The sequence below is a fragment of the Borostomias antarcticus genome, assembly GCF_949987555.1.
Source record: "Borostomias antarcticus genome assembly, chromosome: 24".
NCBI lineage: Eukaryota > Metazoa > Chordata > Actinopteri > Stomiiformes > Stomiidae > Borostomias > Borostomias antarcticus.
The window spans coordinates 15640537-15657779 of NC_140257.1; the positions used below are offsets into that span (position 1 = coordinate 15640537).

The 17243-nt window shown below is 48.5% G+C and overlaps 1 protein-coding gene across 1 annotated transcript; it reads right to left on the bottom strand.

The window, feature by feature from the left end:
- Positions 1-249: 249 nt before the first annotated feature.
- On the bottom strand, positions 250-15831 carry kif2c (kinesin family member 2C; the record flags this gene model as incomplete). Its single annotated transcript, XM_084458318.1, has 20 exons — positions 15691-15831; positions 15426-15523; positions 14484-14567; positions 13966-14008; positions 13817-13852; positions 12651-12767; positions 12042-12167; positions 11633-11742; positions 10952-11047; positions 10767-10821; positions 10204-10366; positions 9901-9991; positions 9302-9401; positions 9052-9143; positions 6342-6484; positions 4948-5152; positions 4398-4508; positions 2163-2230; positions 1393-1498; positions 250-273 (listed from the first exon to the last, which is right to left on the bottom strand). The coding sequence occupies exons 1-20, from the start codon at positions 15749-15751 to the stop codon at positions 250-252; spliced, it is 1929 nt and encodes a 642-aa protein (XP_084314444.1). The 5' UTR covers positions 15752-15831.
- Positions 15832-17243: the final 1412 nt, after the last annotated feature.

The following is a 17243-nucleotide window of genomic DNA, read 5'->3' on the forward strand; positions in this document are numbered from 1 at the left end:
CCTCCTCCCCATCGGCCCCAACAGCTCCACGGCTCTCTAACACACACACACACACACACACGTCATGCCACAATGCCGTTGTACAACGTTACCAAGATGCTGACCTCCTGGGTCTAGAGGTGTGGGGGGTACCTTGTACAGTGTCTCTGCCATGTCGGCCACCTGGGAGATGGCCTCGTAGAGACTCGGCATGGGTACGGGCACAAGAGTGTTCTCCTGGGGACAACGTTGAAACACAAACTCTTGAGGTCAGACCACCAAACGCCTCCAATACTAGAAGGGTAACAGAAGTATTTGGTGAAGTATAGTACCACCAGGATCCTCCGTCTTAAGGAACTATTATATTTTTAGTTTGCTATTCTTGCACTTTGCCTTTAGCACTAGATTATGCTCTTAGTCAGTTGTTTAGAAAGGAGATGTACTTGTGAGTTCCGGTGAGTAGTAGCACACTGACTACCTACCTCAAATGCAATTATTGTAAGTAGCTTTGGATGAAAGTTTCTGCTAAATGACAAGTATTTGATGGCGGTGCGTGCTAGTTACAGTAGTTGTATTTGACGGCGGTGTGTGGTACTGTAGTTGGAGTATTTGACGGCGGTGTGTGGTACTGTAGTTGGAGTATTTGACGGCGGTGTGTGGTACTGTAGTTGGAGTATTTGACGGCGGTGTGTGGTACTGTAGTTGGAGTATTTGACGGCGGTGTGTGGTACTGTAGTTGGAGTATTTCACGGCGGTGTGTGGTACTGTAGTTGGGAGTATTTGATGGCGGTGTGTGGTACTGTAGTTGGGAGTATTTGACGGCGGTGTGTGGTACTGTAGTTGGAGTATTTGATGGCGGTGTGTGGTACTGTAGTTGGAGTATTTGACAGCGGTGTGTGGTACTGTAGTTGGAGTATTTGACGGCGGTGTGTGGTACTGTAGTTGGGAGTAATTGATGGTGGTGTGTGGTACTGTAGTTGGGAGTATTTGACGGCCGTGTGTGGTACTGTAGTTGGGAGTATTTGACGGTGTGTGGTACTGTAGTTTGGAGTATTTGACGGCGGTGTGTGGTACTGTAGTTGGGAGTATTTGACGGCGGTGTGTGGTACTGTAGTTGGGAGTATTTGACGGTGGTGTGTGGTACTGTAGTTGGGAGTATTTGACGGCCGTGTGTGGTACTGTAGTTGGAGTATTTGACGGCGGTGTGTGGTACTGTAGTTGGGAGTATTTGACGGCGGTGTGTGGTACTGTAGTTGGGAGTATTTGACGGCGGTGTGTGGTACTGTAGTTGGGAGTATTTGACGGCGGTGTGTGGTACTGTAGTTGGGAGTATTTGACGGCGGTGTGTGGTATTGTAGTTGGGAGTATTTGACGGTGGTGTGTGGTACTGTAGGTACAATAGTTGGAGCTGACCTCCTCAGAGGAGCTGCTCTCCATGGACTCCTCCTCCTCCTCCTCCTCCTCCCTCTTAGGGATGTCGGCCTCGCTGGTCTTGGAGGATCCGTTCAGCTCCTTCACCCTGAAGACATGATGGAGATCATCCACCACGGAGGGAAATGGGTATTTAAGACGCTATGCGAGTATAGTATGTGAGAGTGTACCTGTCTGGGTATGCGAGTATAGTATGTGAGAGTGAGTATAGTATGTGAGAGAGTAGTATGTGAGAGAGTGAGTATAGTATGTGAGAGTGTAAGTATAGTATGTAGGGGTACCTTTCTGGGTATGTGAGTGTGAGTATAGTATGTGTGTACTTGAGTATGTGAGTGTGTGAGTATAGTTTGTGAGTGAACCTGAGTATGTGAGTATAGTATGTGTTGTGAGAGTATACCCGAGTATGTGAGTGAGTATAGTATGTGAGTATAGTATGTGTTGTGAGAGTATACCCGAGTATGTGAGAGTGAGTATAGTATGTATTGTGAGAGTATACCCGAGTATGTGAGAGTGAGTATAGTATGTGAGTATAGTATGTGTTGTGAGAGTATACCCGAGTATGTGAGAGTGAGTATAGTATGTGAGTATAGTATGTGTTGTGAGAGTATACCCGAGTATGTGAGAGTGAGTATAGTATGTGAGTATAGTATGTGTTGTGAGAGTATACCCGAGTATGTGAGAGTGTGAGTATAGTATGTGTTGTGAGAGTATACCCGAGTATGTGAGAGTGTGAGTATAGTATGTGAAACTACCTGTCTGCGTAGCGCAGTGTGTTGAGAGTGTAGTCACAGGAGGCCATGCCAGGAGAGACCATGGCGATCTGGAGGAGAAGAAAAGAAGAAACAAAACTGAAAACAAGATGGAAACCTCAGAGACCCCCCCTCTGGACCAAATACTGAACCTGAGACCTCCTCTCTGGACCAAATACTGAACCTCAGACCTCCTCTCTGGACCAAATACTGAACCTCAGAGACCTCCTCTCTGGACCAAATACTGAACCTCAAAGACCTGAACCTCAGAGACCCCCTCTCTGGACCAAATACTGAACCTGAGACCTCCTCTCTGGACCAAATACTGAACCTGAGACCTCCTCTCTGGACCAAATACTGAACCTGAGACCTCCTCTCTGGACCAAATACTGAACCTGAGACCTCCTCTCTGGACCAAGTACTGAACCTGAGAGACCTCCTCTCTGGACCAAATACTGAACCTGAGACCTCCTCTCTGGACCAAATACTGAACCTCAGAGACCTCCTCTCTGGACCAAATACTGAACCTGAGACCTCCTCTCTGGACCAAATACTGAACCTGAGACCTCCTCTCTGGACCAAATACTGAACCTGAGACCTCCTCTCTGGACCAAATACTGAACCTGAGACCTCCTCTCTGGACCAAATACTGAACCTGAGACCTCCTCTCTGGACCTAATACTGAACCCGAGACCCCCTCTCTGGACCAAATACTGAACCTGAGACCTCCTCTCTGGACCAAATACTGAACCTGAGACCTCCTCTCTGGACCAAATACTGAACCTGAGACCCCCTCTCTGGACCAAATACTGAACCTGAGACCTCCTCTCTGGACCAAATACTGAACCTGAGACCTCCTCTCTGGACCAAATACTGAACCTGAGACCTCCTCTCTGGACCAAATACTGAACCTGAGACCTCCTCTCTGGACCAAATACTGAACCTGAGACCTCCTCTCTGGACCAAATACTGAACCTGAGACCTCCTCTCTGGACCAAATACTGAACCTGAGACCTCCTCTCTGGACCAAATACTGAACCTCAGAGACCCCCTCTCTGGACCAAATACTGAACCTCAGAGACCTCCTCTCTGGACCAAATACTGAACCTCAGAGACCTGAACCTCAGACCTCCTCTCTGGACCAAATACTGAACCTGAGACCTCCTCTCTGGACCAAATACTGAACCTCAAAGACCTGAACCTCAGAGACCTCCTCTCTGGACCAAATACTGAACCTCAGAGACCTCCTCTCTGGACCAAATACTGAACCTCAAAGACCTGAACCTCAGAGACCTCCTCTCTGGACCAAATACTGAACCTCAGAGACCTCCTCTCTGGACCAAATACTGAACCTCAGAGACCTGAACCTCAGAGACCTCCTCTCTGGACCAAATACTGAACCTCAGACCTCCTCTCTGGACCAAATACTGAACCTCAGAGACCTCCTCTCTGGACCAAATACTGAACCTGAGACCTCCTCTCTGGACCAAATACTGAACCTCAAAGACCTGAACCTCAGAGACCTCCTCTCTGGACCAAATACTGAACCTCAGACCTCCTCTCTGGACCAAATACTGAACCTCAGAGACCTCCTCTCTGGACCAAATACTGAACCTGAGACCTCCTCTCTGGACCAAATACTGAACCTGAGACCTCCTCTCTGGACCAAATACTGAACCTGAGACCTCCTCTCTGGACCAAATACTGAACCTGAGACCTCCTCTCTGGACCAAATACTGAACCTGAGACCTCCTCTCTGGACCAAATACTGAACCTGAGACCTCCTCTCTGGACCAAATACTGAACCTGAGACCTCCTCTCTGGACCAAATACTGAACCTGAGACCTCCTCTCTGGACCAAATACTGAACCTGAGAGACCTCCTCTCTGGACCAAATACTGAACCTGAGACCTCCTCTCTGGACCAAATACTGAACCTGAGACCTCCTCTCTGGACCAAATACTGAACCTGAGACCTCCTCTCTGGACCTAATACTGAACCTGAGAGACCTCCTCTCTGGACCAAATACTGAACCTCTGAGACCTCCTCTCTGGACCAAATACTGAACCTCAGAGACCTCCTCTCTGGACCTAATACTGAACCTCAGAGACCTCCTCTCTGGACCTAATACTGAACCTCAGAGACCTGAACCTCAGACCTCCTCTCTGGTACCGAGGTGTGCGTGTGGGTTCCTATGCGGGGGATGGGAGGTTGGTGTGTGTAGTACCGGGTACCTACCATGCAGGTCCGGGAGTTCTCTCCTATGAAGGAGTCTCGGAGCACCTGGGTCAGCTTGCTCATCCTGAACGGGATGTGGTCGCTGTTCTGGCCCAGAGAGCGAATGCACTCCTGCAGGGACACGACGGGACAGCGTTTCAACCGACGGAGGCTGCCATCTCAACCAGGAAGTACTATTAAACTGGAGTTATGGTGCGTTCGTTTGTGGTCGGAGGTGGCAAGTCGCAAGTGGCAAAATACCTACCTCCGACCTGTGTGCATTCGAGCTATATATCATTATATCACAGTTACCTAGTTATATCTAGTGCATTCGAGCAACTGGGAGCTGAGAAACATATCCGAATTTGCGACGAGGAAGTGCGAGTTCATGCAGTGTTTTATTTAATAATTCCTAGTAGCAAGTCGCAATTTGCCACCTCCCAGTTATAAACGAACGCACCATAAGTTGCAATAGTTAGCAAGCTAGCTAGTTTATCCGCTAGCTGACCTCGAGTGCCAGCGTCCTGTGGTAGTCTGGTAGCTAGTGAATTAGTGTAGGAAGTCAGGTGACCTTGAGCGCCAGCAGGCTGCGGTTGATCTCGGACGTCTCCACCAGGGTGGACTTGTCGTTGCTGCTGACGTCCGTCCCCCTCTCGTTGCCCGCCAGGTCGACCAATGAGAACTTGCCGTGGAGCTTGTTGCGGCGGCGCAGGATGACCTGCAGGATGGCGTGCGATCGAGACGAGTTGGGGTTGGCCGACGTCTGGCCAGACGTCCTGGAGAGGGAGGAGGAGAAGGAGAGGGAGAGAGAGAGAGAGAGAGAGAGAGAGGAGACAGGAAGGAGAGTTAGAGAGAGAGGAGACAGGAAGGAGAGAGAGACAGAGAGAGGAGACAGGAAGGAGAGTTAGAGAGAGAGGAGACAGGAAGGAGAGAGAGACAGAGAGAGGAGACAGGAAGGAGAGAGAGAGAGAGGAGACAGGAAGGAGAGTGAGAGAGAGAGGAGACAGGAAGGAGAGTTAGAGAGAGAGGAGACAGGAAGGAGATTGAGCGAGAGAGGAGACAGGAAGGAGAGTTAGAGAGAGAGGAGACAGGAAGGAGAGTGAGAGAGAGGAGACAGGAAGGAGAGTTAGAGAGAGAGGAGACAGGAAGGAGAGAGGAGATGGGAAGAGAGATTCTCTGACTTCATGCAGTCTTCCCCTATATTTCTGTATTCAGCGTTTCCCCTAGCATTTTTTTCAGGGGGGGGTTAGTTAGACCCCCCGAAACTACTAGTGTTGTTGCGGGGCGGGCATGTCACATGATGTCCACAGTGTCGTCATAGACGCGCACAGTAAGGCGTTTATCGGTGCATTTCTCTACACTGAGCTGAAATGAAACGAGTGCACATAAGTAAATAAATAATTACCAATATTTATTTACAACACATAACATTACTAGAAAAGCTTCTGCAGATAATGTGTGTGAATACTGGTAGGGGAAACACTGGTATTGTATTTAATGGTTTACCGTAGTCAAATGGTGGAAAAGGCATAAAAAAAAATATAATATCCCATTGATAATCATCAATAATCGAGAATCGTTTTGAAATCGAATCGTGACCCTGTACCGATTCCCACCCCTACTAATTACATGGTTTGCTGAGATTGACTATGAAGTGCACTAACACAAATTTGGGTTTGGTAAAATGTTGCCTTAAGTAAAGGCGTTTGACTGATGTGTCAAAGGTGTATTGACCACTACGTTGGGAGGTCAATGCCATGAAGGGACCGTTACAAGGGTCAACTAGGCAACCTGAGTTAATTAAATGGCGTTATTAAAGAATTCACTTTCACAGTGATAGTTTTCCCTTCATCCTTCCCAGCCCAGTGCTAGATGAACCTTTCTGAGTGTTATTATTCAAGCCGGTGTGCGGTCGGCCGGTCAGAACCTTTCTGTGAAGCCGACCCAGACGTGAGCGTGCGGTACCTGCAGGCGCTGCCCGCCTGGATCAGCCCGATGACGTCCTCGGGGCAGGACACGTCCACCTCCACAAGACCCACCACCTGGACCTGCTGCCGGTCGTCCTCCAGGACCCTCAGAAGGGCCTTCTTGTTCAGCAGGTCGTACACCTGCACGCACACACACACGGATACACACGCACACACACACACACGCACACACACACCAGAGGGCAGGGGGGTCAGAAAGAGCAAGCCCCGCTTGATGCGTCTCAAAATGGACCCTCCCTCCCTCCCTGGGAGAAACCACTGGCCTGGGGTGCGTTCAAATTCAGTGAACATAGCGAACGTTAGCAAAATATTTTCCGTTAGCTTTGTGTTCGCCGCAAACGTATGTACATACTAAACCCACGACTGGCCTGGTGTGAGTACATACTAAACCCACGACTGGCCTGGTGAGTACATACTAAACCCACGACCAACCAGCCCTACCATCTCTCCCATCCATCCAACCAGCCCCTCCATCTCTCCCATCCATCCATCCCTCCATCTCTCCCATCCATCCATCTCTCCCATCCATCCATCCCCTCCATCTCTCCCATCCATCCATCCCTCCATCTCTCCCATCCATCCAACCAGCCCCTCCATCTCTCCCATCCATCCATCCCTCCATCTCTCCCATCCATCCATCTCTCCCATCCATCCATCCCCTCCATCTCTCCCATCCATCCATCCCTCCATCTCTCCCATCCATCCAACCAGCCCCTCCATCTCTCCCATCCATCCATCCCCTCCATCTCTCCCATCCATCCATCCCTCCATCTCTCCCATCCATCCAACCAGCCCCTCCATCTCTACCATCCATCCATCTCTCCCATCCATCCATCCCTCCATCTCTCCCATCCATCCATCCCCTCCATCTCTCCCATCCATCCATCTCTCCCATCCAACCAGCCCCTCCATCCCCTCCATTTCTCCCATCCATCCAACCAGCCCCTCCATCCCCTCCATTTCTCCCATCCATCCAACCAGCCCCTCCATCCCCTCCATTTCTCCCATCCATCCAACCAGCCCCTCCATCCCCTCCATTTCTCCCATCCATCCAACCAGCCCCTCCATCCCCTCCATTTCTCCCATCCATCCAACCAGCCCCTCCATCCCCTCCATTTCTCCCATCCATCCAACCAGCCCCTCCATCTCTCCCATCCATCCATCCCCTCCATCTCTACCATCCATCCATCCCTCCATCTCTCCCATCCATCCCCTCCATCTCTACCATCCATCCATCCCTCCATCTCTCCCATCCATCCAACCAGCCTCTCCATCTCTCCCATCCATCCATCCCCTCCATCTCTACCATCCATCCATCCCTCCATCTCTCCCATCCATCCATCCATCCCTCCATCTCTCCCATCCATCCCCTCCATCTCTACCATCCATCCATCCCTCCATCTCTCCCATCCATCCAACCAGCCTCTCCATCTCTCCCATCCATCCATCCCCTCCATCTCTACCATCCATCCATCCCTCCATCTCTCCCATCCATCCAACCAGCCCCTCCATCTCTCCCATCCATCCATCCCTCCATCTCTCCCATCCATCCAACCAGCCCCTCCATCTCTCCCATCCATCCATCCATCCCTCCATCTCTCCCATCCATCCATCCCTCCATCTCTCCCATCCAACCAGCCCCTCCATCTCTCCCATCCATCCATCCCATCCATCCATCCCTCCATCTCTCCCATCCATCCATCCCCTCCATCTCTCCCATCCATCCATCCCCTCCATTTCTCCCATCCATCCAACCAGCCCCTCCATCTCTCCCATCCAACCATCCCCTCCATTTCTCCCATCCATCCAACCAGCCCCTCCATCTCTCCCATCCATCCATCCCCTCCATCTCTACCATCCATCCATCCCTCCATCTCTCCCATCCATCCCCTCCATCTCTACCATCCATCCATCCCTCCATCTCTCCCATCCATCCAACCAGCCTCTCCATCTCTCCCATCCATCCATCCCCTCCATCTCTACCATCCATCCATCCCTCCATCTCTCCCATCCATCCATCCATCCCTCCATCTCTCCCATCCATCCCCTCCATCTCTACCATCCATCCATCCCTCCATCTCTCCCATCCATCCAACCAGCCTCTCCATCTCTCCCATCCATCCATCCCCTCCATCTCTACCATCCATCCATCCCTCCATCTCTCCCATCCATCCAACCAGCCCCTCCATCTCTCCCATCCATCCATCCCTCCATCTCTCCCATCCATCCAACCAGCCCCTCCATCTCTCCCATCCATCCATCCATCCCTCCATCTCTCCCATCCATCCATCCCTCCATCTCTCCCATCCAACCAGCCCCTCCATCTCTCCCATCCATCCATCCCATCCATCCATCCCTCCATCTCTCCCATCCATCCATCCCCTCCATCTCTCCCATCCATCCATCCCCTCCATTTCTCCCATCCATCCAACCAGCCCCTCCATCTCTCCCATCCAACCATCCCCTCCATTTCTCCCATCCATCCATCTCTCCATCTCTCCCATCCATCCAGCCCCTCCATCTCTCCCATCCATCCATCCCTCCATCTCTCCCATCCAACCAGCCCCTCCATCTCTCCCATCCCACCAGCCCCTCCATCTCTCCCATCCAACCAGCCCCTCCATCTCTACCATCCATCCATCCAACCAATCCTTCCATCTATCCATCCAACCCCCCCTCCGTCCTACCTTGCCGTTGTAGATCTCAAAGAAGCTGACGTAGGGGGAGAGGTTCATGGCGGAGTACCTGCTCTGTCCCAGCATGGTGAACACATCGTCGGCTGGGTGGGGACACACACACACACAAACAAATAAACAACCACAACAATACACAACACCATGCAAGCGCAGTGCGTCAGAAGTAGGGACGATGACCCGATCGTTTTGGACATGAAGATGGACGAGATGGAGCTTGGGTCGAGGTGGAGAATTTAACTACCTGCTAAGGCGTAGATCCCTTCAGCGCTGTTCTGGCTCTTTCCGGACAATTCCCCTTTAGGTCCCTTCTGGCTCTTTTTAGTGAATTCACCCCCCATGGTCTGGTGGACAGAGAGAGACAGCGGTCAGGTGAACGTGTGACAGTCACGCTGCGTTCCATTCTAACGGAGGTCAGGATCTGGTGCCCGGGATGATGTCATATCCCAGTTAAATGCATTCCAGAAACAAAAAGGTAACAACGAACTATGCGCTATTTTGCGCATACGAACACTGTGGCAACATTGTCCACTGATAGAAGTTGGACACCACTGTGTATACGACTGATTTAATAGGACACATATAAGCCAGAAGCGCTAATAAAGTCTTTACAGCTTTCACTTTGCTCGCAAAGGGAGCAGCCATCTTGATTTTGACGTCAGCAGCTGACATCGATTAAGTTGGGGTCGATCGTTTACCCCGAGTAAAACGGTGGAAAAACTAGTTCAAGTGACGTATTTGATGCAGATCTTGACGTTGAACTCGCGAATCCCGATTTTCCCCCGATACAAACGTAATGCAGCATCAGAAACTAGGGAGCAGCAGGTGAGAACAGGGACTCACATGCGTTTTTCCACTTCCTGTTTGGCCGTAGGCAAAGCAAGTGGCCATCCCTCCCTCAAAGATGGTCTGGACCAGTGGCTTAGCAGAGAACCTATCAGAACAGAACAGAGAGGGGTTATTGGGCCTGACATGTGTAACTACAAAGAGGAACCACGATAGTCAACACTACACGCAACAGGACTTTGAGAGAAGATATATTAAGCAGATTTAAAACCACATCCTGAAGAAACTTCACAACTCTTGAGTTGTTTGGGTGACGGCGACCTCTAAAAACGAAAAACAAAGCCGTGGAGAACGGGCTACCTGTACACCAGCTCGTTGGTGGACGACTCGTCGAAGGAGTAGTCGAAGTGGAACACCTGGTTGTCCAGGTACCTGGTGAGGTCCACCTTGGTCTTGGGCTCATGGACCAGCAGAGCTCCGTCGCCAGGGATGGAAATCACGTCGATCTCGTTCCTGCTCAACTCTGGTGGCAGCACGAGGGACAGGGTGTTATGGCGTGTTGGTACCGGGTCAACTTGATTCTGCTTTACTTGCTTTAGGGTAACGGGGCATTAGACACAGGGATGCAACAGAACAGCATAATATTACAAAGTCCACTGAGGCCATGGTGTAGAGGGGTACATGGAGCACAGGAGGGCTGGTAAACGGACCGCATTTATATAGTGTTTATATAAGCTTTACAATGGCCTCATTCACACACCAATGGCGGCCAGCTGCCATGCAAGGTGCTAGCCTGCTCACTGGGAGCAATTTGGGACACCTCCGACGTGGACAGGAGGAGCCGGGAATTGAACCGCCGACCCTGCGGTCACTGGACGACCCGCTCCGCCTCCTGAGCCGGCAGAAGCTCAACGTAAACGTACCTTGTTTGTTCAGCGGCCTCTTTCGAACGCACACACAGATCCGATGAGCTTCGGCCTGTGTTAACCCAAAAAACAAAAACAAAGACAATTTGTTGGAATGTGTGTTTGAGACAATTAGTCGACCTTGAGGAGGCCAGTCCACAGTTCCATGGTCGAGGTGTGTGTGTGTGTGTGTGTGGTCTCACCGGGTCAGAGGGAGACAGAGGAACCTTAACCAGGGTTTCTCTGAACTCCTCAATCATCTGGCAGAACTGCCTGCGTGGCTTGTTGGTGTCTCCGAACTAGAGGACATAGAAACAGATGTTACAGAAAGAAAGACATTACAGAAAGGTATCGACACTAGAAAAAGACGTTACAGAAAGGTATCGACACTAGAAATAGACGTTACAGAAAGGTATTGACACCAGGGCTCATGGGGCTAATGTGTCTACCACAAGGCTAGTCCTTACCGCAGTGGCCCGGGTTCGAATCCAGCCCGGGCCCTGTGCTGCATGTCCCCCCCCCCCCCCCCCTCTCTCTCTCTCCCACCCATCCTGTCCGCCTACACTGTCATACAGTACATAATAAAGCAGAAATGCCGGCAAATATACATCTTAAAACTAAAAAAAAGAGTAAAAAAAGAAAGGTATTCACACTGACACGTCACGCTGTGTGTGTGTGTACTCCAGGCTTGTATATCCAAAAGTCAGGGACAGTGAGGATGAAGTAAGTTGTCGTAGTAAATGAATACACCAAGACAAGCAAAACGTTCCTCCTGCTTCTACACACATACTCTGACCTCCTGGACGAGGTTTCGTCCGTGTCTCTGCTCTCACCTTCCCACTCTGACCTCCTGGACGAGGTTTCGTCCGTGTCTCTGTTCTCACCTTCCCTCTCTTGTTCTGAGGGTCTGGGGGCGGCTTGAAAACGTGAGACACCCTCTTGTTTCCTTTGCTGGGCTCCAAGGGGACGGCCGACTTCTTCCTGCATGCGAGAGCTGGGATATAAAGCATTCTTATTGCAATGAGATGAGAATTCAATAACCTTTATTTATACGCGAAGGACACTGAGGTTGCCTTATTTAGTGGCGACGAGTAAAATAAATAAAATAGTGCTAAACCAAGAATAACAGAAAACACTAAAAACAAAGCATAAAATAGATAAGATAATAAGAACAGACTAAAACCACTTCAGTTAAAACAATTACAATTAGAATTAGATGTGCAATACTAACGGAGAAACGCCTCTCCGTTTGAAACAGAACAGTCAGATGATGCTACGTGTGGTTGAGCTGACCTGAGGGGACAAAGGGCGCAGGCTTGTTCTCGTTCTCCTTGAAGTCCTCGCTGATCTGGGGCAGGGCGGCTAACGACAACGTCATCCTGCTGTCAACCTTCCTCTGCGACCGACGAACTCCGCCATCTAAAACAGACTTACTGAAATAAAGATCACTTCGGCAGGAACACACGAGAGGGAGCGCTTGATCGTGGCTACGGCTAGCGCCACAAAACATGGGATAAGGGGCGGAGCGGAGTCCGGCTGTATTGGAACAGCCAATCGTGAAGGCCAATCAGCCTCCCCGCACAGCCCACCATCCGCGCGGGCCAATCATCCTCCGCCCACAAAATCCAAGTCTTCCCATTGGTGCCCATGAATATCATAGCTTTTCCCCAGACATTATTGCCACAGTAAGTATGTTTATGTTTAAGAGAATGTATATTTACTGTTTATTGCTCACAATCCCTATCACATTGTAATGCAATGTATCAAAGCGGAGTGATACTTTTACCTGTGATTTACCCGTTGGTGTAATGCGGTTATTGGCACGGCTTCGAATGCCTCCAATGCGCAGATGGAACTAGTTGTTGTATAGAGACAGAATGATGGGGCAGACTTGCTACGGACCTGGGATTTTGGGGACAGGGGCGGAGAACGCGGGTTCGGGCTGGGCGACCACAGGCTCAGAGACCGGCGCAGGGACGCGGAACACAAACGACTGCCGGACCCCCGACTTCCCGGGAACTGGAGGGAGAGAGAGGACATTCACCCATCTGCAGGCAGGACGTGGGGCTTAACTACTGTAGAGATCAATACAGTATTGCATTAACACTATTAAAGTCTATGGGCCTAACTGTTCATGCTACTGATCTGAACAATAAAGAAGGCAGTAGTCAGCAAGCTAAACCAGTGCTGTAAGCAAATTAGATATATTTCGACTATGTAAACCAGGAAAGCCATGATCAAAAGAGAGAGGGAGACTAGTTAGGCACCTCTTGCATCCAATTTAGTGCAGAAAAGAGCTCATTGCAGTCCCCTATCCCAACGGTACCATGCAATCGCCAGGTAACAGGGTTCCCACTCGAGTCAAATGTCAAATTCCCTTACTTTCAATGACTACAGGGTTTTTCCTGGCTCAGAATGGTCTTTGGGGCGTGATGCGCAACACATTTTTTGGGGGGAAACCTCTGTTTCATGCTGAGTAGCCTACCAGCGTATATAGGCCTATATTCTTTGCTGTGGTTCTGACTGAGCTCACTTTTCACAATCACGGGAAATCTCCCGACATGACCCAAAATGGATATGAAGACAAAATGTTTAAGATACTGATAACCTGTCTATTAATGATCTTGATTACTAGTGGTCCAGACCATGGACAATGCAAGAAAGTGGGATGGGCTGCACTTGAAACAAGCTATCAAACACATTTGGAGAGGATTTGAATTGCTATTTTTATTCTCAATTTTTAGCATTTTGGCACTGGGGATTTTCTTTGGGCTCTGGCTAAAATCTCTTTGGGGGGGGGCGCCAAAAAATCCTCTATGCAGGAAAAACCCTGGAGTAAAAAGTGAAGCTGAATTTGCATGACTAAAAAGCTGAATGTCCATGACCTAAATTGGAAATGGAAAAACGGCTAAATGAGCGCTAAAATTCCGACTCATTCCAACTCGTGGGAACCCTGAGGTAATGTCAGAACATTTCCACGAAAGCCAGGACCAGGAACCGTTAGGGCACCTAATTTAGCCAGCTCTAAGTGAAGGTGGCGACTGTCTTTGAGAGGAAGGCATGCAGACCTGACTCCTCAGGAGGGCAGACCGGAGCAGGGGAGGCTTAGGGAGGGAAACGTCAACAGTTAAACCCTCCCAGCATCACGTCACACAACCTGAGCCTATACTGCCATTAGGTAAGATGCCAACGGACAAATCCAACTTTCTATGCCTACCACTGGATGGCGCTGGTATCCTGGAAGACCGCAGGCAACGATTCTAGGGAGGAAAGGAGAGCAAGGGTTAGGGTTAGACCAAAAAACACAGCTATGAACAATGTCAGTCATAAAATACGACGATATGCGTTAATCAAACCATGGCAATATTGGCGGAGCCGGCAACCGGGGGGAAAAAATGAACGTAAACACAACTACACAGGCCAGTTTGGTTGACCTCGCTATGCTCGCCTCATAGCCATCTTTAATGACAAACCATGGCCATATCTCCCCAAGCGGCCATTCACCTCCATTCATTTGGACAGGGGCTCAGATCAGTTAATAGATAGATTAGATAGATAGATGTATGCATGCATGCATGTATGCATGTTATCTTTGTGTGTGTGTGTGTGTGTGTGTGTGTATATGTTTGCATCTGTGTGTGTGTATGTATACTATGTATTTGTGTAGGTATGTATGTATACTATGTATATGTGTGTGTATCCATTTCCCAGACCTGCCCGCAAGCCAACACTTACCCTCTCTGTAGGTTTTTCATTCAACGTAGACTTCATGTACTCCAGCAGCTCTTGGTTCAAAGTCCACAGTTCATTGATTTCGATCTGCAGAGCAGGAAGAGAACAGAAGTGACGACCGGCTAGCCAACATCACTAGCTATTATGTAGTCTGACTAGCTACCTTATTGTCCCTGCAATCACATATTGGCTATGGGCCTAGAGTGGTGTGGCGCAGCATGTGATCTCTTAATAGTACGGGCGTTCTGAAGTCCAGCTCTGTGCAGCTCTCCTGGAGATCCACGATCAAGGCTGGCGTCTCCTTTAGGCGGAGAAGGCTAGGGCCTCCAGCCTCTAAAAAGGGTTAACATTCTCCTTGGATGCACTACATTCCAGTGATAATAAAACCCAGACTTCTGGAAGCCCCCCCCCCCCCCCTCCCCGACGCACTAAATAGGCCTCCAAAAGTCCAGCGCTGGCCCTATCCACGATCATTAATAGCTGGAAATTTACTTTTAACATATGCATCATTCAACAACTGTACTGACGACATGCATCATAGGTGGGGGACGGCAGGTTCACTACCAGAGCAACCAACACATGCCTTTCAAACTAACGGTCCACTCTAGAGAACACGGTATTATTGAGATTAAACCAAAACGCGTTTGACCACTGCATTACCGTCCACCGTGCTCACGAACAGTCAGCCATGCGGCTAACTTAGCCAACACCAAAACACGAAAACACAGATCATATTCCTTGGATAGAAGGATAATGGTGAACTGAAATACTGATTCTGAAAGCAGTGTGAAATGTCCAGCTTACTGTGTTTATGCTTCTCTCGCCTCATGAAAAGTCATTTCTAACTTGTGACTGATGTCAGTGACATCAAATATTGTACGTGTCTAATTCATTTGAATGAAAACACGTCTATATATATATATATATAGAGAGAGAGATCCATACCTCCTTCCCACGGGCTTCTCCGGATTTCTCGTGCCACTCCACCATCACACTCCACTTGGACATGTCCACGGACTTCACGCTGGCCGGGTGAACTCGTCCTGAAACACAACTAAGTTACGTTTCGTTCATAGGATAAGCTTTTAAGAGACGGTAGCCTACTAGCTACTGACAGCTAGCTAGCTAGCTAGCTCCTGGAATAGGTAGCACCGTAGCACCAGGCTAATGCTAGTTTAATATCAGGTCACGTTAGCTAAAGTTATCTTACCATCACTCCGACTAATGTTGACCGAGAATCCAACAAGAACACTTGCATTGAAGGTGTCCATCGTGTTGGTCTATCTAAGATACAACCTGACTGACTGACTAACTGTCTATCTAACTAATGCTACTACTGCCAAGCAAAGTTGGTCCAAGTCTTCCAACCGCCAAATGGGTTTGAATTGATTTAGTAGGCAGCAAACGACTACGATTGGTCTTCTTCTTCTTCTTCTCTCAGTTTAATGGCGGGTCGTGACCCAATGTGAGGTGCATAGCGCCACCTATCGTACCGGAGTGCGCGACCTCAGGGAACATGACGATCCATCTGTGTCTGAATGATTATACCGTATATATATTATATTATATTATATATTATATATATATTATATTATTATATTTATACCGTAATATATATTATATTATACCTCCATGGTCTCAGCACGGATGTTGTCAGGAGCTTCGAACCTGCCCAATCATTGCGGGAAAAAGGTACTGCGGAATAAGGAATATATATACATAGATTATATGCATCAAATATTTAAATACAAGAAATATATATATATATATACAATATGTACAAATATAGGATACATTACATACATACATACATACATACATACATACATACATACATACATACATACATACAGTCTGTATAGACATATGTATAATAATATTCAAATATACATACATGATGCACCCATCCACAACACTCAGGAACACAAAGCACAAAGGAGCTTGATGTCACCAGCAGATCCTGATGTAGAGCTTGATGATGGTCACCACCACCACCACCACCAGCAACTCACTGCTGCTCAACTTTACCACCAACAACCTTCTTATTGTTACTGCTTTCCACCCTTATTTTATTGTAAAATGTTTTATCACTGCTGTTTTTATCTATGTAAAGTGTATTTGAGCACCTTGAAAAGTCCTATATAAATAAAAATGCATTATTATTATTATTATTATTATTATTATTACTACAGACTCCAGTTGAATAGAGGGATGTAATATCATCCAACACCACATGGTGGCAGTATAGGCAGGTTATACATGGAATACAATTAGAAAGAACAGAATAGAATTAGAATACAACAGAATGGAGAATTAGAATACAACAGAGCAGAATACAATTAGAATTACAATAGAATTAGAATAGAAAAGAGCAGAATAGAAATAAAATAGAACAGAATTGAATTAGAATAGAACAAAGCAGGACAGTTGGGGAACAGAAGAACAAAGGTGGCTTGGGGGAAGAACTCTAAATATGCTTAGCTGTACTGCTACTGTAAACAGAGTATGTGCAGGTGGATAATAAACAAATAAAACATTGCATGCAAATACCCAATTCATGAATGCGTGTCTTTTTATGGCCCTGCCTGCCGACCACAGGATTCCCTGTATGGAACTCCACCCAGCAGCTTGTGCCCACCATAATAACTTCATACACGTGAATTACTGTATGGCTAACGAACACAGCATGATGTTCAGCCTCTGTGATCATCAGCATCAGCACGTGTGTGTGTGTTCTCTCTCTCTCTGTCCTTCTCTCTTCCC